At 47.4% G+C, this 27,711-nt stretch overlaps 2 protein-coding genes across 3 annotated transcripts in view; one reads left to right on the forward strand and one right to left on the reverse strand.

The window, feature by feature from the left end:
- The first annotated feature begins 3,563 nt into the window (after window positions 1-3,563).
- Window positions 3,564-11,519, forward strand: STMP1 (short transmembrane mitochondrial protein 1). The gene is made up of 3 exons (XM_056517733.1): window positions 3,564-3,660; window positions 7,353-7,406; window positions 11,120-11,519. Exons 1-3 carry the CDS (start codon window positions 3,646-3,648, stop codon window positions 11,192-11,194), a joined length of 144 nt encoding a protein of 47 aa, XP_056373708.1. The 5' UTR covers window positions 3,564-3,645; the 3' UTR covers window positions 11,195-11,519.
- Window positions 11,520-17,010: 5,491 nt separating this feature from the next.
- The window catches only part of SLC13A4 (solute carrier family 13 member 4), a 41,885-nt gene continuing 31,184 nt past the window's right edge, over window positions 17,011-27,711 (reverse strand). For both annotated transcript variants that reach the window (XM_056517720.1, XM_056517719.1), the window contains exons 11-17: window positions 27,521-27,622; window positions 22,183-22,284; window positions 21,911-22,017; window positions 20,466-20,602; window positions 19,644-19,805; window positions 19,143-19,280; window positions 17,011-17,509 (exon numbers count right to left, since the gene is read on the reverse strand). In XM_056517720.1, the coding sequence (XP_056373695.1) occupies window positions 17,372-17,509; window positions 19,143-19,280; window positions 19,644-19,805; window positions 20,466-20,602; window positions 21,911-22,017; window positions 22,183-22,284; window positions 27,521-27,622 (886 nt within the window). In that variant the 3' untranslated portion in view covers window positions 17,011-17,371. The remainder of the gene's footprint in view (window positions 17,510-19,142; window positions 19,281-19,643; window positions 19,806-20,465; window positions 20,603-21,910; window positions 22,018-22,182; window positions 22,285-27,520; window positions 27,623-27,711) is intronic.

The raw sequence follows: 27,711 nt of genomic DNA on the forward strand, positions 1-27,711 counted from the left end.
CAAAGGGGTGCTGCTTCCAAGACGTGATGTCACGGCCAAGCCCCCTCATGATGTCACGGCCACACCCCCTCCATTCATGTCTAAGGCCGGAATACCTCTTTTAATGTAAATAATGTGCAAGTGTGACCTGGTGTAAAAGTGCTCTTTTTGGCTACAAAAGGCTACTTTTGGGTAGTGTACCTCTTGGTGAGAGATTGGTGACTGCTAGACATGCCTCTACAATGCACGTGAAGAAATGTTGTCCAGTTGACAGACTTCGAGAAGAGACTCTCGAACTGAGACACAGGATGGTTGTTTCTAGAGATGAGCGAACTTACAGTAAATTCGATTCGTCACGAACTTCTCGGCTCGGCAGTTGATGACTTATCCTGCGTAAATTAGTTCAGCCTTCAGGTGCTCCGGTTGGCTGGAAAAGGTGGATACAGTCCTAGGAAAGAGTCTCCTAGGACTGTATCCACCTTTTCCAGCCCACCGGAGCACCGGAAAGCTGAACTAATTTATGCAGGATAAGTCATCAACTGCCGAGCCGAGAAGTTCGTGACGAATCGAATTTACTGTAAGTTCGCTCATCTCTAGTTGTTTCAACAAATTTCCTGCCATCTGGGCCGTTCTGACCAAGCTCCTAGGCCATGTTGGGTGCAATGGTTATTTAAGGGTCACAGGGCGAACAAGCCCCGGAGGGCCCACACAGACCACCAGTAGAGAGGATTATTTCCGGGCGAAATCCTGCAGGAGATTCCAGAGCAGCAGAGTCCCATTGTAGTCAATCGGACTGTGCTGCACTGTGCACACAGAATTTCCGCACCAGAGATTTCTCTCCTGTCTTTTCATTACACACCCTTGCCTGAAATTTGGTGTTGTGGTGTCCATATCTGTTCTGCGACTGACAGCAGCCATCATCACCTTCGTTTGCAGTGGTGTGAATAAAAAACCTGGACTTCTGTGGACTTGAACCATGTCGTCTTTAGTGATGGATCCAGGATCTGTTTGGCATCTGATGATGGTCGAGTTGTAGTATGGAGCCTCGTGGTGAGCGCTTCAATCCTGCCCCCTGCTGGTGGATACACTGGCCCCCTGCTGGTGGATACACTGGCCCCCTGCTGGTGGATACACTGGCCCCCTGCTGGTGGATACACTGGCCCCCTGCTGGTGGATACACTGGCCCCCTGCCGGTGGATACACTGGCCCCCTGCCGGTGGATACACTGGCCCCCTGCCGGTGGATACACTGGCCCCCTGCCGGTGGATACACTGGCCCCCTGCCGGTGGATACACTGGCCCCCTGCCGGTGGATACACTGGCCCCCTGCCGGTGGATACACTGGCCCCCTGCCGGTGGATACACTGGCCCCCTGCCGGTGGATACACTGGCCCCCTGCCGGTGGATACACTGGCCCCCTTCCGGTGGATACACTGGCCCCCTTCCGGTGGATACACTGGCCCCCTTCCGGTGGATACACTGGCCCCCTTCCGGTGGATACACTGGCCCCCTTCCGGTGGATACACTGGCCCCCTGCCGGTGGATACACTGGCCCCCTGCCGGTGGATACACTGGCCCCCTGCCGGTGGATACACTGGCCCCCTGCCGGTGGATACACTGGCCCCCTGCCGGTGGATACACTGGCCCCCTGCCGGTGGATACACTGGCCCCCTGCCGGTGGATACACTGGCCCCTGCTGGGGGACACACTGTACTATGCTGGTACATACACTGCCCCCTGCTGGTGGACACACTGGCCCCTGCTGGGGGACACACTGGCCCCTGCTGGTGGATACACTGGCCCCTGCTGGTGGATACACTGGCCCCTGCTGGTGGATACACTGGCCCCTGCTGGTACATACACTGCCCCCTGCTGGTACATACACTGCCCCCTGCTGGTACATACACTGCCCCCTGCTGGTGGATACACTGGCCCCTGCTGGTGGATACACTGGCCCCTGCTGGTGGATACACTGCCCCCTGCTGATGGGATGATCTGCGGAACCATCACATATGATAGTCGGTCACCCCTAGTAGTGATATGAAGGACACTACCAGCTCGGTGATATGTACAGGACATCCTGCGGACACACGTGTCACCTCTCATGGCTTCCAGCTGGTATATACTGAAGGATAATGGTCACTTACACAACAGGAATGTCTCCGCCAGATGGTAACACTTCCTTGTCCTGCCCGGTCACCAGATTTATCACCAATGGAGCATTGATGGAACCAACCTACAAGTATACAGGATCTACAGGCCCCACTGTGACATCTGCGGGAAGATGCTGTATGTCTGCATGTATCCCAACCGTATCTCATCTTGTATCCAGGCTAGAGTGCCCCAACAGGCTACTAGAGCTTCAATGTATCCCAACCGTATCTAATCTTGTATCCAGGCTAGAGTGCCCCAACAGGGTACTAGAGCTTCAATGTATTCCGACTGTATCTAATCTTGTATCCAGGCTAGAGGAACCCAACAGGGTACTAGAGCCTCCATGTATCCCAACTGTATCTCATCTTGTATCTGAGCTAGAGGTGCCCAACAGGGTACTAGAACATCCTTCCAATTGTACAGTTTTCCCCAATAATCGTCTTCTTTCGGTCTAACAATATATTACTATATATATATATATATATATATATATATATATACACACACAGTACAGACCAAAAGTCTGGACACCTTCTCATTCAGAGTTTTCTTTATTCTCGTGACTATGAATATTGTAGATTTACACTAAAGGAATCAAAACTATGAATTATCACATGTGGAATTATAGACATAACAAAAAAGTGTGAAAATCTGTCATATTCTAGGTTTTAGCTCCCCCCTGCCGTATGCGCTCCCGTATGGGACAAAACGTAGTGTGAACCCAGCCATATTCTAGGTTCTAGCTCCTTTTGCTTTGATTCCTGCTTCGCACACTCTTGGATTCTCTTGTTGAGCTGTAGTCACCTGAAATGGTCTCCAATAGTCCTGAAGGAGTTCCCATGATGCTTAGCACTTGTTGGCCATTTTTGCCTTCACTCTGCGGTCCAGCTCACCCCAAACCATCTGGATTGGGTTCAGGTCCGGTGACTGTGGAGGTCAGGTCATCTGGGGCCGCACCCATCACTCTCCTTCTTGGTCACATAGTCCTTACACAGCCTGGAGGGGTTTGGGGTCATTGTCCTGTTGGAAAATAAATGATGGTCCAACTAAACGCAAACCGGATGGAATAGCAGCCGCTGCAAGATGCTGTGGTAGCCATGCTGGGTCAGTATGCCTTCAATTTTGAATAAATCCACAACAGTGTCACCACAAACTTTTGGTCTGTACTGTGTGTGTGTGTATATATATATATATATATATATATATATATATATATATATATATATATATATATATATATATATACACACACACACACACACACACACACACACACACACACACACACACACACACACACACACACACACTTTATAAAGTATTAGAAACTTTTTGAACATCCCTCGCATTCTCTCATCTGAGCACCAGAGGTCGCTATACAGCTGTAGACTTCTACAGCAATTACTTGCCCATTTTAAAGATGGCTTCCTGAGCACTTCCTGATGCTGCCCAGCTACTTCCTGTTCCTCAGGAGGAATTGAAGCCTTGTGTGTTTGGAGGTGAAGCTGCCACAATGTTACAGTTCATAGTAAGTTTCTGGAGTTGGGGGAGGGACGATTAACCCTTTCTAGTGGGGTCGTGAGTAGTGACTCCTTCCACTCAAGGGTCCGGAGACTGTTGGTGGTCCCTATCTTCATAGTCCTCCTTACTAAACACTAGGAAGTGTAAGGGCACAGGAAAGTGGGTCACCATTAGAACGCCTTCCCTCACTCCCTCCATCTTTGTGTAATGGGTGATTCCGCTGCTGTTCACTTAAAGGAAGGTTCCACAAAACTTATAAGACAGGGGGGATGATGAAACCCCCATGATGCCGGGAATTAAGAATTAACACCTTCTGTGCTTTGGAAGTAAAGTTCTGGAAACAGATGTTTTTAACAGAGCCGTATTGTGCGTCCAAAGTATCTGAAGGCTTGCTGGTACTTGTAGCTCCACCAGTTGCTACTGGGGCTGCCGTAGTGTAGACACCTTGTAGTTGTGTGTTAGTCTCAGATCTGGATTTCCAAACTGGGCTTCCAGTTGTTTCAAAACTACAACTCCCAGCATGCCCGGACAGCCAACGGCTGTCCGGGCATGCTGGGAGTTGTAGTTCTGCAACATGTGAAGAGCCACGGTTTAGAGACCACTGGTTTTAGACCTATGTGTCTCCATGGTTACAGACTACAAACAAGTCCCTGTGTAGTCTGAGACTACAGTCATTTTAGTCTCAGATCTGTCTCCATGGTTACAGACTACAAACAAGTCCCTGTGTAGTCTGATGCTGTAGACCTATCATCTCCTCAGATCTGTGTCTCCATGGTTACAGACTACAAACAAGTCCCTGTGTAGTCTGATACTACAGTCATTTTAGTCTCAGATCTGTGTCTCCATGGTTACAGACTACAAACAAGTCCCTGTGTAGTCTGATACTACAGTCATTTTAGTCTCAGATCTGTGTCTCCATGGTTACAGACTACAAACAAGTCCCTGTGTAGTCTGAGACTACAGTCATTTTAGTCTCAGATCTGTCTCCATGGTTACAGACTACAAACAAGTCCCTGTGTAGTCTGATGCTGTAGACCTATCATCTCCTCAGATCTGTGTCTCCATGGTTACAGACTACAAGCAATCCCCTGTGTAGTCTGATACTACAGTCATTTTAGTCTCAGATCTGTGTCTCCATGGTTACAGACTACAAACAAGTCCCTGTGTAGTCTGATACTACAGTCATTTTAGTCTCAGATCTGTGTCTCCATGGTTACAGACTACAAACAAGTCCCTGTGTAGTCTGATACTACAGTCATTTTAGTCTCAGATCTGTCTCCATGGTTACAGACTACAAACAAGTCCCTGTGTAGTCTAATGCTGTAGTCCTATCATCTCCTCAGATCTGTGTCACCATGGTTACAGACTACAAACAATCCCCTGTGTAGTCTGATGCTGTAGTCCTATAATCTCCTCAGATCTGTGTCACCATGGTTACAGACTACAAACAATCCCCTGTGTAGTCTGATGCTGCAGTTCTGTGTTAGTCTCAGATCTTTGTCTCCATGGTTACAGACTGTGATGACCCAGTACAGAATCACGTATTCTTCTGTATTCCTGCCGATCCTGTGCTGCTTCAATGTACGTCTTTGGCCCACTCTCCTCAGGACACTCTCTCTCTCTGTTATGCAATGGTTAAAGGGGTACTCCGGTGCTTAGACATCTTATCCCCTATCCAAAGGATAGGGGATAAGATGCCTGATCGCGGGAGTCCTGCAGCTGGGGACCCCCGTGATCTTGCACCCCGTGTTCGCTCCGGGTCTGATTACCGGCGACCACAGGGCCGGCGGCGTGTGACGTCACGCCTCCGCCCCCGTGTGACATCACGCTCCTCCCCTCAATGCAAGCCTACGGGAGGGGGCGTGACAGCTCCTTTGGATAGGGGATAAGATGCCTAAGCACCGGAGAACCCCTTTAATGTATTTTCTATGTCATACCTCCCACCTTTTGCTGAGAGAAGAGGGACAAGCCACGCCCCTGACGGCTCCCTCAGCCCACGCCCCTAACCACGCCTGTACATTCGGAATGGAAATACCTATTTAAAGGGGCATTTACACCGTTTTCTTCAAACTTACTGGATCCGGCTGGGAAATATCAAAACTGGGCGCTCTCATATCCCAGCTGGACCCGGCCCCCATCTGATTCATTTGAATGAGCCGACTGGAGTCAGATAGCGGCTGGACTGAAAACCGGGGTATGGGGGATACCTGATATGGGGCAAAATGAGCCGACCGGAGACACCATCTGACTCCAGTCGGCTCATTCTAATGAATCGGATTGGGCCGGGTCCAGCTGGGGTATGAGGGCGCCATGTTTTGACATTTCCCATCCAGATCTGGTGACCGTTTGAAGAAAGATGATTGACCCCCTCATGGCAGCCATATACTTTCCTGTTCCCCATTGCTTCTCTGGTCCAGGACCCACTTCTATAGGCCATAGCCCTAAGCAGTAGGTCCCCCAACCGGAGAAGCAGTGGAGCACAGAAGCTGCAGATACCTGACGCGGACGCTGTGGCTGGGCCGTCCAGACTCCTCCTCGTGCTCCAGTCCTCCAGCAGTCCCGCCATGGCCTCTCCTGATGCCTGGCTATGATGTAGCATAGGACGTGTCTGTCAACCACGCCCTGGCGTCACAAAAAGGTTAATTCACACATTACCCTCACCCAACACCACAAGACTACAAACAAACCCCTGTGTAGTCAGATGCCGCAGTCCTCAGACCTGTGTGTCTCCATGGTGACAGACTACAAACCCCTGTGTAGTCAGATGCCGCAATCCTGTGCTGGTCTCAGACCTGTGTGTCTCCATGGTGACAGACTACAAACCCCTGTGTAGTCTGATGCTGCAATCCTGTGCTGGTCTCAGACCTGTGTGTCTCCATGGTGACAGACTACAAACCCCTGTGTAGTCAGATGCTGCAATCCTGTGCTGGTCTCAGACCTGTGTGTCTCCATGGTGACAGACTACAAACCCCTGTGTAGTCTGATGCTGCAATCCTGTGCTGGTCTCAGACCTGTGTGTCTCCATGGTGACAGACTACAAACCCCTGTGTAGTCAGATGCTGCAATCCTGTGCTGGTCTCAGACCTGTGTGTCTCCATGGTGACAGACTACAAACCCCTGTGTAGTCAGATGCCGCAATCCTCAGACCTGTGTGTCTCCATGGTGACAGACTACAAACCCCTGTGTAGTCTGATGCTGCAATCCTGTGCTGGTCTCAGACCTGTGTGTCTCCATGGTGACCGACTACAAACCCCTGTGTAGTCAGATGCTGCAATCCTCAGACCTGTGTGTCTCCATGGTGACCGACTACAAACCCCTGTGTAGTCTGATGCTGCAGTCCTGTATTCACCTCAGATCTTTGTCTCCATGGTTACAGACTACAAAAAAAAAACCTGTGTAGTCTGATCCTGCCGCCTTTTCTTGAAATCCTACATACAGTCAGAAGGCCATGTTCACACAAGTTGTCACCTTAATTGTGCAGTTTTGTGCTGAAATTGCCGAAACAATAAAATGACATTCCCAATTTCAGTTCCGCGACACAACTGCGATGTGTGAACACAGCCTCACACATGACTGCAGGATCGGGACACACTGGGTTTTAGTTTGTTGGAGACAATTGGGTCTGCATAGAAGCTGCATACATATAACGGCAGCCTATAAGATGCTTTGTACTGACCGGTGTGTTCTCTGTTTCTGCAGCTGGGATTTGCCTTTGGAAACGTGGTGGGGATGTACCTTGCACAGAACTACGAGGTGAGGAACTGCAATATGGAGGCCGTGCAGGGTTTTGGGAAAGTTGGATCCGTATCACGCACACTTGATTCTCTGCTTAAAAGGGGTTATCTAGGATTAGGAAACACAGCGCCACACGTCCTATGGTGTGGTATTACAACTTGGCTCCATTCACTTCAATAGAACTAAGATGAACTCAGGTTGTGGGTGGTATTGCAAGTGTGGCGCTGTTTTTAATCCTCCTCCCCTGATCATCATTTTTAGCCCAGGAAAGGGTCCCCATATGACCTTAGTAGGATTTAGTACTAGGCTTTTCTTTTTCACTGTCCCGTATTTTTATGAAAAATATATATATTTTTATTTTTTTTGTCCTGTTTTTTTTTTTTTTTGTTTATTTTACGACTAAACAGGATCAAATTTCCGTTTCTGTGTTTTATTTAAATTTTATTTTTTGTGCCTCAGCAGCCACTGGTCACTGTTCTTAAAGTGGCCCTGGCTGGTGCCGCTTGATCTTAAAGTGGCAGCCGGTGCAGCAGCTCTTTTGTCAGTGAGCAGTGGCTGCCGGTACTTGTGATGAGTGACATTACGCCCCGAGGAGCGGAGCAGGGGGAGTGTGACCCTAGGTCCTAGAGTGGCTATTGGAACGGTAACTAAGCTACTGTCCATGTCCACTTCAGTGCTCCACTGCTTCTCCAGTCCGGGGACCTACTGCTATGGCCCAGGTGGGGGCAGTATGTCTGAGGGCATAGAAGAGAGGGCTTACAACTCTATAGGGGCCTACAACTATATCGAGGCACTACAGGGACCTACAACTATATGGGGGCAGTATAAGGGCCTATAAATATATATGGGGGCAGTATAAGGGCCTAGAACTATATATGGGAGCAGTATAGGGTCCTACAAAGATATGGGGGCAGCATAGGGTCCTACAACTATATATGGGGGCAGCATAGGGTCCTACAACTGTATATGGGGGCAGTATAGGGTCATACAACTATATATGGGGCGGTATAGGGTCCTACAACTAGATATGGGGGCAGTATAGGGGCCTACAACTGTATATGGGGGCAGTATAGGGGCCTACAACTGTATATGGGGGCAGTATAGGGACCTACAACTAGATATGGGGGCAGTATAGGGGCCTACAACTAGATATGGGGGGAGTATAGGGGCCTACAACTGTATATGGGGGCAGCATAGGGTCCTACAACTGTATATGGGGGCAGCATAGGGTCCTACAACTGTATATGGGGGCAGCATAGGGTCCTACAACTGTATATGGGGGCAGCATAGGGTCCTACAACTGTATATGGGGGCAGCATAGGGTCCTACAACTGTATATGGGGGCAGCATAGGGTCCTACAACTGTATATGGGGGCAGCATAGGGTCCTACAACTGTATATGGGGGCAGTATAGGGTCCTACAACTATGTATAGGGGTCTACAACTATATATGGGGGTAGTATAGGGGCCTAAAGCTATGTATGTGGGCAGTATAGGGTCATACAACTATATATGGGGGCAGTATAGGGCCTACAGCTATATATGGGAGCAGTATAGGGGCCTATAGCTATGTATGTGGGCAGTATAGGGTCTACAACTATATATGGGGGCAGTATAGGGTCTACAACTATATATGGGGGCAGTATAGGGGCCTACAGCTATGTATAGGGGCAGTATAGGGTCTACAACTATATATGGGGCAGTATAGCGGCCTACAGCTATGTATGGGGGCAGTATAGGGTCATACAACTATATATGGGGTCAGTATAGGGGCCTACAGCTATATATGGGGTCAGTATAGGGGCCTACAGCTATGTATGTGGGCAGTATAGGGGCCTACAGCTATATATGGGGGCAGTATAGGGGCCTACAGCTATATATGGGGGCAGTATAGGGGCCTACAGCTATATATGGGGGCAGTATAGGGGCCTACAACTATATATGGGGGCAGTATAGGGGCCTACAGCTATATATGGGGTCAGTATAGGAGCCTACAACTATATATGGGGGCAGTATAGGGGCCTACAGCTATATATGGGGGCAGTATAGGGGCCTACAGCTATATATGGGGGCAGTATAGGGGCCTACAGCTATATATGGGGGCAGTATAGGGGCCTACAGCTATATATGGGGGCAGTATAGGGGCCTACAACTATATATGGGGGCAGTATAGGCTTCTACCTAATAGGGGAGGATTCCCTACCTACCTACCTACTGGGAACATACCATTAATTATGAGGTCAGTGAGGGCCTCATGTTCGACTTTCTCCTTAGGTTTCACAAAGTCTGGAGCCACCTCGGCAGTCACATGACATAAAGTATTGCTAATTGGTATCTGTGAGTACTTGAAGAAAAAGTATCAGTACTCGTACTCTGTGTTATGAAAATGGTCGGGGGACGTCCCTAATGCCAGTCTTTGTACCACCTGTATACCCTCATATATCTGGTCTGGGGACCCCCCTAATGCCAGTCTTTATACCCCCTGTATACCCTCATATGACTGGTCTGGGGACACCCCTAATGCCAGTCTTTGTACCCCCTGTATACCCTCATATGTCTGGTCTGGGGACACCCCTAATGCCAGTCTTTGTACCACCTGTATACCCTCATATGTCTGGTCTGGGGACATCCCTAATGCCAGTCTTTGTACCCTCTGTATACCCTCATATGTCTGGTCTGGGGACCCCCCTAATGCCAGTCTTTGTACCACCTGTATACCCTCATATGTCTGGTCTGGGGACCCCCCTAATGCCAGTCTTTGTACCACCTGTATACCCTCATATGTCTGGTCTGGGGACATCCCTAATGCCAGTCTTTGTACCCCCTGTATACCCTCATATGACTGGTCTGGGGACATCCCTAATGCCAGTCTTTGTACCCCCTGTATACCCTCATATGTCTGGTCTGGGGACCCCCCTAATGCCAGTCTTTGTACCCCGTGTGTACCCTCAAATGTCTGGTCTGGGGACACCCCTAATGCCAGTCTTTGTACCCCCCCTGTATACCCTCATATGACTGGTCTGGGGACACCCCTAATGCCAGTCTTTGTACCCCCTGTATACCCTCATATGTCTGGTCTGGGGACCCCCCTAATGCCAGTCTTTGTACCCCCTGTATACCCTCATATGTCTGGTCTGGGGACCCCCCTAATGCCAGTCTTTGTACCCCCCCTGTACACCCTCATATGTCTGGTCTGGGGACACCCCTAATGCCAGTCTTTGTACCCCCTGTATACCCTCATATGTCTGGTCTGGGGACATCCCTAATGCCAGTCTTTGTACCCCCTGTATACCCTCATATGTCTGGTCTGGGGACACCCCTAATGCCAGTCTTTGTACCCCCTGTATACCCTCATATGTCTGGTCTGGGGACACCCCTAATGCCAGTCTTTGTACCCCCCCTGTATACCCTCATATGACTGGTCTGGGGACACCCCTAATGCCAGTCTTTGTACCCCCTGTATACCCTCATATGTCTGGTCTGGGGACCCCCCTAATGCCAGTCTTTGTACCCCCTGTATACCCTCATATGACTGGTCTTGGGACACCCCTAATGCCAGTCTTTGTACCCCCTGTATACCCTCATATGTCTGGTCTGGGGACATCCCTAATGCCAGTCTTTGTACCCCCTGTATACCCTCATATGTCTGGTCTGGGGACCCCCCTAATGCCAGTCTTTGTACCCCCTGTATACCCTCTTAGCATCTCATACTCTCTCCCATCCTCCTTAAGGTTCCTGATATAGGAAAAAAAGTAGAAAATTTCAAGAAGGATTTGGAAGCGAAGAAGAAACCTCCCGGCGAGTAGTGACCATAAGTGGCCAAGAACCGGCAACTCCTCCTCCATTTAGTAGACATGGTATTTGTGTATCTATAAGCTGTATTGGCGCTGTGAGAGAAATGGAGGGCGCCCCCAACCTGCAGGGCTGAGATCGAACCTGAGGCTTTGGACAGCTGGACCTGTTACAATGGCGTAACCCACCAATGGGAACGTTCCAAAGATCCCCCTCCCCCGGCAGCTTGTGATGGTTCCCATTATCCTGGGCAGCTACATTAGACTGCATCATGTGTTATTCCAATCTGTCGCTTTTAGATTTCAAAGGGTTTAATAAAGTTTTGTTTATTGTACAGTTTATATTTTTTAATGCTGTTTTCTGGTCATGTACCGAAACAGAGCTGAATGAGAGATGTTTAGAACCCCCCTACATTATCAGACCACAGACCGAATCCCCCTACATGACCTGACCCCCAGACCTGACCCCCCCCCCCCTACATTATCAGCCCCCAGACCGAATCCCCCTACATGACCTGACCCCCATACATTATCAGACCCCAGACCTGACCCCCCTACATTATCAGACCCCAGACCTGACTCCCCATGTTATCAAACTCCAGACCTGACCCCCCCCTACATTATCAGACCACAGACCGAATCCCCCTACATTATCAGACCACAGATCTGATCCCCCTACATGACCTGACCCCCATACATTATCAGACCCCAGACCTGACCCCCCTACATTATCAGACCCCAGACCTGACTCCCCATGTTATCAAACTCCAGACCTGACCCCCCCCTACATTATCAGACCACAGACCGAATCCCCCTACATGACCTGACCCCCCTACATTATCAGACCACAGACCGAACCCCCCCCCCTACATTATCAGACCACAGACCGAACCCCCCCCTACATTATCAGACCACAGACCGAATCCCCCCCCCTACATTATCAGCCCCCAGACCGAATCCCCCTACATGACCTGACCCCCATACATTATCAGACCCCAGACCTGACCCCCCCCCCTACATTATCAGACCCCAGACCTGACTCCCCATGTTATCAAACTCCAGACCTGACCCCCCCCCCTACATTCAGACCACAGACCGAATCCCCCTACATTATCAGACCACAGATCTGATCCCCCTACATGACCTGACCCCCATACATTATCAGACCACAGACCGAATCCCCCTACATTATCAGACCCCAGACCCGACCCCCCCCTACATTATCAGACCCCAGACCCGACCCCCCTACATTATCAAACTCCAGACCTGACCCCAGACCGAATCCCCCTACATGACCTGACCCCCCCTACATTATCAGACCCCAGACTTGACCCCCCCTACATTATCAGACTCCAAACCAGACCCCCCTACATTATCAGACTCCAGACCTGACCCCCCCCTACATTATTAGACCCCAGACCAAATCCCTCTACATTATCAGACCCCAGACCTGATCCCCCCCCCCCCCCCCCACATGACCTGACCCCCTACATTGTCGGTCCCCAGGCCAGACCCCCAAATTCAGACCCCTTAGTCACCCAGACCTGACCCCTGAATTATCAGTCCCCAGATTGAGACCCTTATTATCAGACACCTAAATATTCAGACTTTTGACCAGACACCTCGTTGCCTAAACTCCTGACAGGCATTACATGTGCCACCACTCCCATCCTCAGGACCTTGTGTTCCAGGCTCCTCCCAGGCTACTTTGTCACAGACGGGTCATTTGAATCAATATATCCAGTGAGGCTAATGTTAAAGGGGGATTATAAAATGATAGCTGCTTTCCTTCACAAAGAGCACCCCACTTATCCTCAGTTTGCATGTGGTATTGCAGATGAATTCCATTGAAGTGAATGGAGTACAACTCCACGTACAACCTGAAGGAAGCCGCTATGTTTTTCTATTCCAAAAAATAGCTCCACACCTGTCCACAGTTTGCTTGTGGTATTGCAGCTCAGTCCACTCAGTTCATTAGGATTAAAGGGGTACTCCGGTGGAAAAAACAAGTTGATTGATTTCTTTTTTTTCTAATCAACTAGTGCCAGAAAGTTATACAGATTTGTAAATTACTTCTATATAAAAAATGTTATCCTTCCAGTAATTATCAGCTGCTATATGCTCCAGAGGAAGTTGTGTAGTCCTTTCCAGTCTGACCACAGTGCTCTCTTCTTCACCTCTGTTCATGTTACGAACTGTCCAGTGTAGAAGGAAATCCCCATAGCTAACCTCTCCTGCTCTGGACAGTTCCTGACATGGACAGAGGTGGCAGCAGAGAGCACTGTGGTCTAACTGGAAAGAACTACACAACCTTCTCTGGAACATACAGCAGCTAAGTACTAGAAGGATTAAAGGGGTACTTTGCCCCTAGTCGCCTTATCCAAAGGATAGGAAATAAGATTGCTGAGGGTCCGGCCGCTGGGACCACCCACATTTAGTTCAGAACGCCGGCTGCGGGCAGCCATGGTTGTGATGTCACAACACACCCCCTCCATAGACATGAATGGTGGGGGGGGGGTGACGGCTGTGGTGGCACAGGGTGGAGGTTGCCCTGTACAGTGGATTACTGGGGTGCAGTGCCAGAGATCATGTGGGGTCCCAGCAGCCGGACCCCCGCGGTCGAACATCTAATCCCCTATCCTTTGGATAGGGGATAAGAAGTCCAGGGGTGGAGCACCCTTTACGATTTTTAAAAATAAGTAATTTACAAATCTGTGTAATTTCTGGCACCATTTGATTTGAAAACCTATTTTTGTTCCACCGGAGTAACCCTTTAAGCTCCAATATCAGACAAAACATTTGAACAGTGGTGACACTGTTTATTTTGTTATGTAGTATAGCAGTTCTAGTCAGACAGCATGATTTCCCTTCAAACAGCGCCACTCATGTCCTTGTGGCTGTTTCTGGAATTGCAGGTCATCTCCTGTACCCCATAGTCTGACGGCTCATAATTTACTTTTAATTACATTGGAAAACATTAATTGTGATCTATTTTCTTACAAAACGTTACAGAAATTGGTTTTATAACTACATTAATTGCATTGACTTCCATCATATCTTAGTCACATCCAGAGCTGCATTCAATATTCTGCTGGTTTCCAGTTCAATTTGGTAAACTTTATAAATCCTTTTACCCGCTGCAGGTTCTTGGAGGTAACTGTATTTACAGGTGGAGGAGGATTTAGTGTATAAAACTGGGTGTCTATAAGGACCGGCACACTGGGGAGACTTTTGGGGATACCGGTTTCCATAGCTGTAGTTTTGGACAACCCCTAATGTAGGGGGTCAGCTCTGCAGACCAATAATGTAGGGGGGTGGGGGAGTTTGGGCTCTGATACTGTAGAGGGGTGAGGTCTGGGGGTCTGATAATGTAGGGGGGTCTGGTCTGGGGTCTGATAATGTACGGGGGTCAGGTCTGGGGTCTGATAATGTAGGAGGGCCAGGTCTGGGGTCTGATAATGTAGAGGGGTCAGGTCTGGGGTCTGATAATGTAGGGGGGGGTAAGGTCTGGAGTCTGCTAATGTAGGGGCATCAGGTCTGAGGGTCTGATAATGTAGGGGGGGTCAGGTCTGGGGTATGATAATGTAGGGGGGGGGGGGTCAGGTCTGGAGTCTGCTAATGTAGGGGGTCAGGTCCGGGAGTCTGATGTAGGGGGGCCAGGTCCGGGGGTCTGATAATGTAGGGGGGTCAGGTCTGGGGTCTGATAAAGTAGGCGGGTCAGGTCTGGCGTCTGATAATGTATGGGGGTCAGGTCCGGGAGTCTGATAATGTATGGAGGTCAGGTCTGGAGTCTGATAATGTATAGGGGGTCAGGTCTGGGGTCTGATAATGTAGGGGGTCAGGTCTGGAGTCTGATAATGTATAGGGGGTCAGGTCTGGGGTCTGATAATGTAGGGGGTCAGGTCTGGAGTCTGATAATGTATAGGGGGTCAGGTCTGGGGGTCTCATAATGTAGGGAGATCAGGTCTGGGGGTCTGCTAATGTATGGGGGTCAGGTCCGGTAGTCTGCTAATGTAGGGGGGTCAGGTCTGGAGTCTGATAATGTAGGGGGGTCAGGTCTGGGGTCTGATAATGTATGGGGGGGCAGTTCTGGGGGCTGATAATGTAGGGGGGGCAGTTCTGGGGGCTGATAATATAGGGGGGTCAGGTCTGGGGGTCTGATAATGTAGGGGGGTCAGGTCTGGGGTCTGATAAAGTAGGCGGGTCAGGTCTGGCGTCTGATAATGTATGGGGGTCAGGTCCGGGAGTCTGATAATGTATGGAGGTCAGGTTTGGAGTCTGATAATATATAGGGGGTCAGGTCTGGGGTCTGATAATGTAGGGGGTCAGGTCTGGAGTCTGATAATGTATAGGGGGTCAGGTCTGGTGTCTGATAATGTATAGGGGGTCAGGTCTGGGGGTCTCATAATGTAGGGGGATCAGGTCTGGGGTCTGCTAATGTAGGGGGGTCAGGTCCGGGAGTCTGATAATGTAGGGGGGTCAGGTCTGGAGTCTGATAATGTAGGGGGGTCAGGTCTGGGGTCTGATAATGTAGGGGGGTCAGGTCTGGGGGCTGATAATGTAGGGGGGGGCAGTTCTGGGGTCTGATAATATAGGGGGGTCAGGTCTGGGAGTCTGATAATGTAGGGGGGTCAGGTCTGGGGGTCTCATAATGTATGGGGATCAGGTCTGGGGTCTGATAATGTATGGGGGTCAGGTCCGGGAGTCTGATAATGTAGGGGGGGTCAGGTCTGGAGTCTGATAATGTAGGGGGTCAGGTCTGGGGTCTGATAATGTATGGGGGTCAGGTCTGGGGGCTGATAATGTAGGGGGGCAGTTCTGGGGGCTGATAATATAGGGGGGGGTCAGGTCTGGGAGTCTGATAATGTAGGGGGGTCAGGTCTGGGGGTCTGATAATGTAGGGGGATCAGGTCTGGAGTCTGATAATGTAGGAGGATCAGGTCTGGAGTCTGATAATGTTGGGGGATCAGGTCTGGAGTTTGATAATGTAGGGGGTCAGGTCCGGGAGTCTGATGTAGGGGGGCCAGGTCTGGGGTCTGATGTAGGGGGGGCAGTTCTGGGGTCTGATAATATAGGGGGGTCAGGTCTGGGGGTCTGATAATGTAGGGAGATCAGGTCGGGGATCTGATAATGTAGGGGGATCAGGTCGGGGGTCTGAATGTTGGGGGATCAGGTCTGGAGTTTGATAATGTAGGGGATCAGGTCGGGGGTCTGAATGTAGGGGGATCAGGTCTGGAGTCTGATAATGTAGGGGATCAGGTCGGGGGTCTGAATGTAGGGGGATCAGGTCTGGAGTCTGATAATGTAGGGGGGGCAGTTATGGGGTCTGATAATGTCGGGGGATCAGGTCTGGGGTCTGATAATGTAGGGGGGGCAGTTATGGGGTCTGATAATGTAGGGGGGTCAGGTCTGGGGTCTGATAATGTAGGGGGGTCAGGTCTGGGGTCTGATAATGTCGGGGGATAAGGTCTGGGGTCTGATAATGTAGGGGGGGGGGGCAGTTCTGGGGTCTGATAATGTAGGGGGGGCAGTTCTGGGATCTGATAATGTAGGGGGATCAGGTCTGGGGTCTGATAATGTAGGGGGGGCAGGTCTGGGGTCTGATAATGTAGGGGGGGGGTCAGATCTGGGGGTCTGATAATGTCAGGGGATCAGGTCTGGAGTCTGATAATGTAGGGGGGGCAGTTCTGGGGTCTGATAATGTAGGGGGTCAGGTCTGGGGTCTGATAATGTAGGGGGGGGCAGTTCTGGGGTCTGATAATGTAGGGGGTCAGGTCTGGGGTCTGATAATGTAGGGGGGGGGCAGTTCTGGGGTCTGATAATGTAGGGGGTCAGGTCTGGGGTCTGATAATGTAGGGGGGGGCAGTTCTGGGGTCTGATAATGTAGGGGGGGTCAGGTCTGGGGTCTGATAATGTAGGGATGAGGGGTACCTTATAGGAGGGGCCCTTCTGCTGGGACCCCCAAAATCAAAATTCGTTAGTAAATGTACGATGGTCCCGATCAACAGCCCCATTACTGAGGGCCTATAGGAAGAGGGGGGCTCCAAAGAGTGTACTGCCCCTTTAAATTCAAGTAATAAAGTGATACTAAGCGTGGTCCTTTGGTGTACAGCTTGGTCTCCTGTGGCCACGTTCCGGCCCTCACCCTCCTTATGACACCTTCAGGGTGCCCCTTTAGGTTTTAGCCTGTTCTCACAGGTGCTGAGTCGAGTTCTGAATCATTGCCCAGTCCGGAAATGTGTTGAGCTGGAAGAGGCTGATGCCCCACGTGTTGATGGCGACCATGATGATGCCCAGGCCGATGACATTCACTCCTAGACCGGCCTTCACCTATTGTAAGAAATCATTTATAGAAGTGAGAGCCCATCCTATACCTTGCCTTGTAGCAGAGGTGGGGAACATCAGACCTGAGGGGCGTATAAGGCCCACAACATCATGTAGGGTTGACACCTGGCCGGTATTGTACAGGCACAGACGGTATTTTGGCCACCCTGACGGTATTTTTATATTAAAAATACCGCCAATGCAATGGGCGGTATTTATCTAACGGATCCTCCAACTCCTGGAATGTTGCACCATAACCTGTACCAGTGTTTACCAACCAGGGTTGCCTCCAGCTGTTGCAAAACTACAACTCCCAGCATGCCCAGACAGCCAATGGCCGTCCGGGCATGCTGGGAGTTGTAGTTTTGCAACAGCTGGTGGCACCCTGGTTGGAAAACACTGACCTATACTATATACTACTATACAATCCAACATGCTGGGATTTGTAGTTGTGCAACAGCTGGAGGCACCCCTGGTTGGGAAACACTGACCTATACTATATATTACTATACAATCCAACATGCTGGGAGTTGTAGTTTTGCAACAGCTGGAGGCCCCCCTGGTTGGGAAACACTGACCTATACTATATACTACTATATAGTCCAACATGCTGGGAGTTGTAGTTTTGCAACAGCTGGAGGCCCCCCTGGTTGGGAAACACTGACCTATACTATATACTACTATATAGTCCAACACGCTGGGAGTTGTAGTTTTTGTTTGGGGCAGCTGCTGAGCCACAGGCTGTATCAGGGCATGCTGGGAGTTGTAGTTAGTAACTAAATGCAGCTCCCGAATTTAATTAAAAAAAAAAGCGATTAAAAGGTCCCATCAAAACAAAAATGGTCCTGTTAAAAACTACAGATCGGGGAGCAAAAAAATTAGCCTCATACAGGCCCATATAAGGACAAATAATAAAGTTATAGGGGGCAGGGCAGAATAGGACAAAATCCCGCGCCTCCCCCCCAAACCCCCCCCCCCCCCCGCATATGTGTATCCTGTGATGCATATATAATTAATTATGCAAATTAGCATGGCCGGTATGTTTTTTTGCTAGGACGTAGAAGTTAGACTGACTGGACAGTCCCACCATGTGAAGTTTCTGGGCCCCAGGCATCGTCATGCTGTGCCCACTAGAGCACTGGACATGCACCATGGGTGACGCCATCCTACGTGTTGCTCAGGTAAAGATACTCTGCCTCTAGTGGCTGCAGGAAGAAGCTGCCTGCAACCTAGAAGCTGGAGTAGACGGCAATGATTGTGGGACGGACGAGAAAGAATTATTTATTTTTCTCAGCGGGTCCAACTTTCAAAGGAAGCCCTACCTTCAGGGGGCACACTGCCTTTAGGGAGGGTTCTACCCACAGGGGCAAACTACCTCCAGACTGACCAATGTAAACCTTGATCTGCATCTTACTTTGCAGTTGTCAGGGCATGATGAGAGTTGTAGTTTTGCAATATCTGAAGACCCACAATTTGGAGAACGCTGATGTAGATTATAAACAACTGTAACAAACCCTCAGCAGTAAGAGCTAAAGAGTCGGCCGCTGGATTCAAACAGAAATGCCTCCATTCTATGACAGCAAGCGGAGATATTAAATGACAGATTTTATCATTCTGTAGTTAGGGGATGTTTTCTTACCATATCTTTGATCTTGCAGTGTCCATAGTTATATACAATGGCGTTGGGCGGGTTCCCCACCGGTAACATCACAGCAAATGAGATGCACATGGCGACCGGGATCAGGGTGTACAAGGGGTTAATGTGGAGAGCTTCAGACTGCAAGACAATAACGAAAAAACCCAAAAAGTTAGGAATCGACCTATAGAAAATGCCAACTTTTTCTTTGTCTTTTCTACCTATCTTAGAAAAAGACTCCACCCCCTCTCTCTACAAAGCCAAAGGATTCATGGGAAATGTAGGCAGCATTAGGAAAAGATTTCAGTGATGGAATTGTAATCAGTATGGCTAAAAACTCCCATGCCTGCCACATCACATAAAACAGGTAAGCACAAGGCATACACAAGAACCTCTACAATTCTCCCACCTTTTTTTTATTTACAGTATTGAGTGTAGTTCTATGTTTCCCTGTATATTCTCAGTGGAGATGCCCTCTAAATCATCTTACCCCGTCTAACTTACCAGGCTGCATAAGATTGGCAAGAATATGGTGATGGTCGCCGGGTTACTGACGAATTCTGTCACCGCAGAGACCAGGATACAAGCCAGGAGGCTGACGGCCCAGGAAGGGAGGCTACTTAGACACTCCATCTGACGGCCAATCCAGGTGGAGAGGCCGGAGGTCTACAAGAGAAAATGGGTGAATGACATGTGCTGTTCACTTCCCTAGACCACCAGGGACCATATAGAAAACCTTATTACTGCTTTAGCCGAATAGAAAATGACAATGAACCCTTTGACTTCCCTAGACCACCAGGGAATTTACAAATAATCCTTTGACTAGACCACCTGGGAATTAAAAATAACCCCTTCCTTCTCTAGACCACCAGGGGACATATAAAGAACTATATCACTGCTTTAGACTAACAGGAAATGACAACGGACCCTTTGACTTCCTTAGACCACCGTGACATTTTTTTCAGTTGCCTAGACCACCAGGGAGCAGAATCTGTTTGTGCTACATGAATAAAGAATTATTATTATTATTTACAATTAACCATTTAACTTCCAAAAGTCACCAATGAAGTTACAATAAACTCTTTCACTTCCCTAGACCACCAGGGAACCTATAATTAACCTCTTTACTCCTATAAACTACCAGGAAATGAATAAATAACCCTTTTAATTCCCTAGACCATTAGTTTACTAATACAGCACCAATAGGAAAATGACAAAAGATCTGATTGGTCACAAGGAGGGTCGGCGTCCCTATGACAACACTGAGCTGCCTTTATTTATGAAGAAATGTTGCATTGAATCTTCGTATGACGTTGTCATCGTTACCTTACATCCAGCAGCAAGGGCGTAACCCCCTCCCACCAGGACCACAATCTCCCAGGGCATATGTTTCTGGAATTCTTGCCAAGTCAGCATGGGGCCTCCTAGGTCTGGTTCATCTTCTTCCTTATTCTTACTCTGTTCTGGGGGGAAAATTCACATCAAATGTGCAGGGTTTCTTATACAGCACTGGAGATCCTGAGTAAGGGACAGCAGGGGGCAGAAATTCCATAGAAACAGCCCTAGAGTGCCCCCATTCACACCCCCATTCATAGACTGCCCCCCTTCACAGTGCCATCCATAGAGTGCCCCCATTCACAGTGCCATCTATAGAGTGCCCCCATTCACAGTGCCATCCATAGAGTGCCCCCATTCACAGTGCCAACCATAGAGTGCCCCCATTCACAGTGCCATCTATAGAGTGCCCCCATTCACAGTGCCATCCATAGAGTGCCCCTATTCACAGTGCCATCCATAGAGTGTCCCCATTCACAGTGCCATCCATAGAGTGCCTCATATTTACAGTGCCATCTATAGAGCTCCCCCATTTATAGTGCCATCCATAGAGTGCCCCCATTCACAGTGCCATCTATAGAGCACCCCCATTCACAGTGCCATCCATAGAGTGCCCCCATTCATAGTGCCATCCATAGAGTGCCCCCATTCACAGTGCCATCTATAGAGCACCCCTATTCACAGTGCCATCCATAGAGTGTCCCCATTCACAGTGCCATCCATAGAGTTCTACATACATAGTGCCCCCAATAACAGTGTACCTCCATTCATAGTTACATCCATAGAGTGCCCCCCCAAAGTGCCATCCATAGAGGGACCCTATTCACAGTGCCATCCATGGAGTGGCCCATTCACAGTACCATCCATAGAGTGCCCCCATTCACAGTACCATCCATAGAGTGCCCCTATTTACAATGGTATCTATAGAGTGCCCCCATTTACAGTGCCATCCATAGAGTTCCCCCATTCACAGTGCCATCCATAGAGTACACTTATTCACAATGCCATTCATAGAGTGCCCCATTCACATCACCATCCATAGAGTTCTCTAATTCACAGTGCCATCAATAGAGTGCCCCCATTCACAGTGCCATCTATAGAGTGCCCCCATTCACAGTGCCATCTATAGAGTGCCCCCATTCACAGTGCCATCTATAGAGTGCCCCCATTCACAGTGCCATCTATAGAGTACCCCCATTCAAAGTGCCATCTATAGAGTGCCCCCATTCACAGTGCTATCTATGGAGTGCCCCCATTCACAGTACCATCTATAGAGTGCCCCCATTCACAGTGCCATCTATAGAGTTCTACAAACATAGTGCCCTCAATAACAGTGCCAGCCAAAGAATGCCTTTATACACAGGGCCCTCCTTTGGAGTGCCAGCACATTCTTATTAGCAGTGCCAGTGGACGATAACTCCTAGCATCTTTCTCACCTGACTCCCCTTTTCCAAAACAGGTAAATTTGGGTCTCTTTGATGGTATCAGAAACAGCAGGAATCCCAGGAACACTGACACCGTAGCATCTGTCCTGTAACCCTTCCTAAAACACAAGGAAATGGGGAGCTGAATGGTAAGGGTCATGTAAAGGGGTCATGTGACCAGAGCGGGCCGGTGAGATATGAGATAAAATAGGAAATCATAGAAGAATGCTATTCCTGAAATGGCTGATAACTGGGAGCAATAGATGTTCCTTTTCAGAACTCACTTTTCAAATAGAGATTCCCAGCCGGGAACAAACCCAGGTTCCCGGGTAAACCAGAGAAGGGTCATCAGGATGAAGAAGAAGACGGTGACCTTTTCTGGGTAACTACAGAAGAAAGAACAAACACAGGAACATCTCATTGATGGTTCTGCTTCATTTATACCGAATCATTGTCCTAATACTTCATGTATGTGACATATCAGTGTGAGCGCCCCCATGTGGGTTGTGGAGAGTCTTACATAAGATCATGCATAACCAAGTACACTAGTCTCAGGTCATCAAAAACATTGGATCTCTATAGCATCCTATATATCTATAAGTGTAACTACGTATAGTAACTTTCTGGATCTAGCCACAAATACACTCAGTAACCATACAGCACGGACTGCACCTTTACATAGTAACCTTACAGCACTGACGGCAACTAATAGTAACCATACAGCACTGACTGCAACTAATAGTAACCATACACCACTGACTGCAACTAATAGTAACCATACAGCACTGACTACAACTAATAGTAACCATACAGCACTGACTGCAACTAATAGTAACCATACAGCACTGACTGCAACTAATAGTAACCATACAGCACTGACTGCAACTAATAGTAACCTTACAGCACTGACGGCAACTAATAGTAACCATACAGCACTGACTGCAACTAATAGTAACCATACAGCACTGACTGCAACTAATAGTAACCATACAGCACTGACTACAACTAATAGTTACCATACAGCACTGACTGCAACTAATAGTAACCTTACAGCACTGACGGCAACTAATAGTAACCATACAGCACTGACTGCAACTAATAGTAACCATACAGCACTGACTGCAACTAATAGTAACCATACAGCACTGACTACAACTAATAGTAACCATACAGCACTGACTGCAACTAATAGTAACCATACAGCACTGACGGCAACTAATAGTTACCATACAGCACTGATTGCAACTAATAGTAACCATACAGCACTGACGGCAACTAATAGTTACCATACAGCACTGACTGCAACTAATAGTAACCATACAGCACTGACGGCAACTAATAGTAACCATACAGCACTGACTACAACTAATAGTAACCTTACAGCACTGACTGCAACTAATAGTAACCATACAGCACTGACCGCAACCAATAGTAACCATACAGCACTGACCGCAACTAATAGTAACCTTACAGCACTGACTGCAACTAATAGTAACCATACAGCACTGACTGCAACTAATAGTAACCATACAGCACTGACTGCAACTAATAGTAACCTTACAGCACTGACTGCAACTGATAGTAACCATACAGCACTGACTGCAACTAATAGTAACCTTACAGCACTGACTGCAACTAATAGTAACCTTACAGCACTGACTGCAACCAAAAGTAACCTTACAGCACTGACTGCAACTAATAGTAACCATACAGCACTGACTGCAACTAATAGTAACCATACAGCACTGACTGCAACTAATAGTAACCTTACAGCACTGACTGCAACTAATAGTAACCATACAGCACTGACTGCAACTAATAGTAACCATACAGCACTGACTGCAACTAATAGTAACCATACAGCACTGACTGCAACTAATAGTAACCATACAGCACTGACTGCAACTAATAGTAACCATACAGCACTGACTGCAACTAATAGTAACCTTACAGCACTGACTGCAACTAATAGTAACCATACAGCACTGACTGCAACTAATAGTAACCTTACAGCACTGACCACAACTACACTTAGTACCCTTATAGTACTGACTTTAACTACACATAGGAAACATACAGCACCGACTGCAACTACACTCAGTAACCAAACAGCACTGACTGCAACTACACTTAGTAACCTTACAGCACTGACTGCAACTATTAGTAACCTTACAGCACTGACTGCAACTATTAGTAACCTTACAGCACTGACTATAACTATACTTAGTAACCTTACAGCGCTGGCTACAACTATATTTAGTAACCTTACAGCACTGGCTATAACTATACTTAGTAACCTTACAGCGCTGGCTACAACTACACTTAGTAACCTTACAGCGCTGGCTACAACTATATTTAGTAACCTTACAGCACTGACTATAACTACACTTAGTAACCTTACAGCACTGACTATATCTACACTTAGTAACCTTACAGAACTGACTATAACTACACTTAGTAACCTTACAGAACTGACTATAACTACACTTAGTAACCTTACAGAACTGACTATAACTACACTTAGTAACCTTACAGAACTGACTATAACTACACTTAGTAACCTTACAGCACTGACTATAACTACACTTAGTAACCTTACAGAACTGACTATAACTACACTTAGTAACCTTACAGCACTGGCTACAACTACACTTAGTAACCTTACAGCACTGACTGCAACTAATAGTGACCTTACAGCACTGGCTATAACTATACTTAGTAACCTTACAGCACTGACTGCAACTAATAGTAACCTTACAGCGCTGGCTACAACTATACTTAGTAACCCTACACCACTGGCTATAACTACACTTAGTAACCTTACAGCAGTGGCTACAACTACACTTAGTAACCTTACAGCACTGGCTACAACTACACTAAGAAACCTTACATCACTGGCTATAACTATACTTAGTAACCTTACAGCACTGGCTACAACTATACTTAGTAACCTTACAGCACTGGCTATAACTTTACTTAGTAACCTTACAGCACTGGCTATAACTACACTTAGTAACCTTACAGCACTGGCTATAACTACACTTAGTAACCTTACAGCACTGGCTACAACTACACTTAGTAACTTTACAGCACTGACTATAACTAGACTAAGTAACCTTACAGCGCTGGCTACAACTATACTTAGTAACCTTACAGCACTGGCTACAACTACACTTAGTAACCTTACAGCACTGGCTATAACTACACTTAGTAACTTTACAGCACTGGCTACAACTATACTTAGTAACCTTACAGCACTGGCTACAACTACACTTAGTAACCTTACAGCACTGGCTAAAACTACACTTAGTAACCATACAGCACTGGCTACAACTATATTTAGTAACCTTACAGCACTGGCTACAACTATACTTAGTAACCTTACAGCACTGGCTATAACTATACTTAGTAACCTTACAGCACTGGCTATAACTACACTTAGTAACCTTACAGCACTGGCTATAACTACACTTAGTAACCTTACAGCACTGACTGAAACTATACTTTGCAACCTTACAGCACTGACTACAACTACTTAGTAACCTAAGGCTATAACTACACTTAGTAACCTTACAGCACTGGCTATAACTACACTTAGTAACCTTACAGCACTGACTGAAACTATACTTTGTAACCTTACAGCACTGGCTATAACTACTTAGTAACCTAAGGCTATAACTACACTTAGTAACCTTACAGCACTGACTACAACTACACTTAGTAACTTTACAGCACTGGCTACAACTATACTTAGTAACCTTACAGCACTGGCTACAACTACACTTAGTAACCTTACAGCACTGGCTAAAACTACACTTAGTAACCATACAGCACTGGCTACAACTATATTTAGTAACCTTACAGCACTGGCTACAACTATACTTAGTAACCTTACAGCACTGGCTATAACTATACTTAGTAACCTTACAGCACTGGCTATAACTACACTTAGTAACCTTACAGCACTGGCTATAACTACACTTAGTAACCTTACAGCACTGACTGAAACTATACTTTGCAACCTTACAGCACTGACTACAACTACTTAGTAACCTAAGGCTATAACTACACTTAGTAACCTTACAGCACTGGCTATAACTACACTTAGTAACCTTACAGCACTGACTGAAACTATACTTTGTAACCTTACAGCACTGGCTATAACTACTTAGTAACCTAAGGCTATAACTACACTTAGTAACCTTACAGCACTGACTACAACTACACTTAGTAACCTTACAGCACTGGCTATAACTACACTTAGTAACCTTACAGCACTGACTGAAACTATACTTTGTAACCTTACAGCACTGGCTACAACTATACTCAGTAACCTTACAGCACTGGCTACAACTATACTCAGTAACCTTACAGCACTGGCTATAACTATACTTAGTAACCTTACAGCACTGGCTATAACTACACTTAGTAACCTTACAGCACTGGCTATAACTACACTTAGTAACCTTACAGCACTGACTGAAACTATACTTTGTAACCTTACAGCACTGGCTACAACTATACTCAGTAACCTTACAGCACTGGCTACAACTATACTCAGTAACCTTACAGCACTGGCTATAACTATACTTAGTAACCTTACAGCACTGGCTATAACTACACTTAGTAACCTTGCAGCGCTGGCTATAACTACACTTAGTAACCTTACAGCACTGGCTATAACTATACTCAGTAACCTTACAGCACTGACTATAACTACACTTAGTAACCTTACAGCACTGACTATAACTACACTTAGTAACCTTACAGCACTGACTATAACTACACTTAGTAACCTTACAGCACTGGCTATAACTATACTTAGTAACCTAACAGCACTGACTATAACTACACTTAGTAACCTTACAGCACTGACTATTAGTGTTGAGCGGCATAGGCCATATTCGAATTCGCGAATATTCGCGAATATATGGACGAATATTCGTCATATATTCGCGAATATTCGCATATTCGTTATATCCCCGTTTTATTTTCGCGTATGTGAAAATACGCGCATGCGAAAATTAGCATAAGTGGAAATTCGCATATGCGAACATTAGCATATGCTAATTTTCGCATATGCGAATTTTCGCACGCCAGTCTCACACAGCAGTATTAGAGCCTTCTTTACACCACACAAGCTGGAAGCAGAGAGGGATGATCACTGTGATGTGTACTGTGAAGAAAAAAAAAACAAAAAAAACAAAAAAAAAAAAAAAACGAATATTCGTAATTACGAATATATAGCGCTATATTCGCGAAATTCGCGAATTCGCGAATATGCGATATTCGCGAATAATATTCGAATTGCGAATATTCGCGAGCAACACTACTGACTATAACTACACTTAGTAACCTAACAGCACTGACTATAACTACACTTAGTAACCTTACAGCACTGATTGCAGCTATTTATAGAAAGTTTGCAGCACTGACTGCACCCATACAGTACACATATGGTACCCACATAGTTCCTATATAGCACAGACGTAAAAACTACACACTATCCATGCAGCACTAAAGAAAACAGCCATACAGCAACAACACACTGCCCATACAGCAATCCCATAGTCACACATTATTGACTATTTGTCAGTGGGTGATATGATTAATGTTTCATACCTCATTTTCCCCAACTTCTCATATTCCTCCTGAATACGCTGCTCTGACAACTCTTCCTGTCTGGTCTTCTTATTCTTACTGAGGGAGCAGGTTTCTCTAAAACTGAAGATTTACAATAGGCCAAATCACACACGACGGTAATAACAACAGAACACATATTGTGCCGAAACATCGTGCCCCGGTCTACTGTC

The sequence above is a fragment of the Hyla sarda genome, chromosome 4, assembly GCF_029499605.1.
Source record: "Hyla sarda isolate aHylSar1 chromosome 4, aHylSar1.hap1, whole genome shotgun sequence".
Taxonomy (NCBI): Eukaryota; Metazoa; Chordata; class Amphibia; order Anura; family Hylidae; genus Hyla; species Hyla sarda.

Coding starts and splice junctions, on each gene's coding strand:
- STMP1 (XM_056517733.1), top strand. Junction 7,407..11,119: donor ACCTTGCACAGAACTACGAG/GTGAGGAACTGC, acceptor ATCCTCCTTAAG/GTTCCTGATATAGGAAAAAA.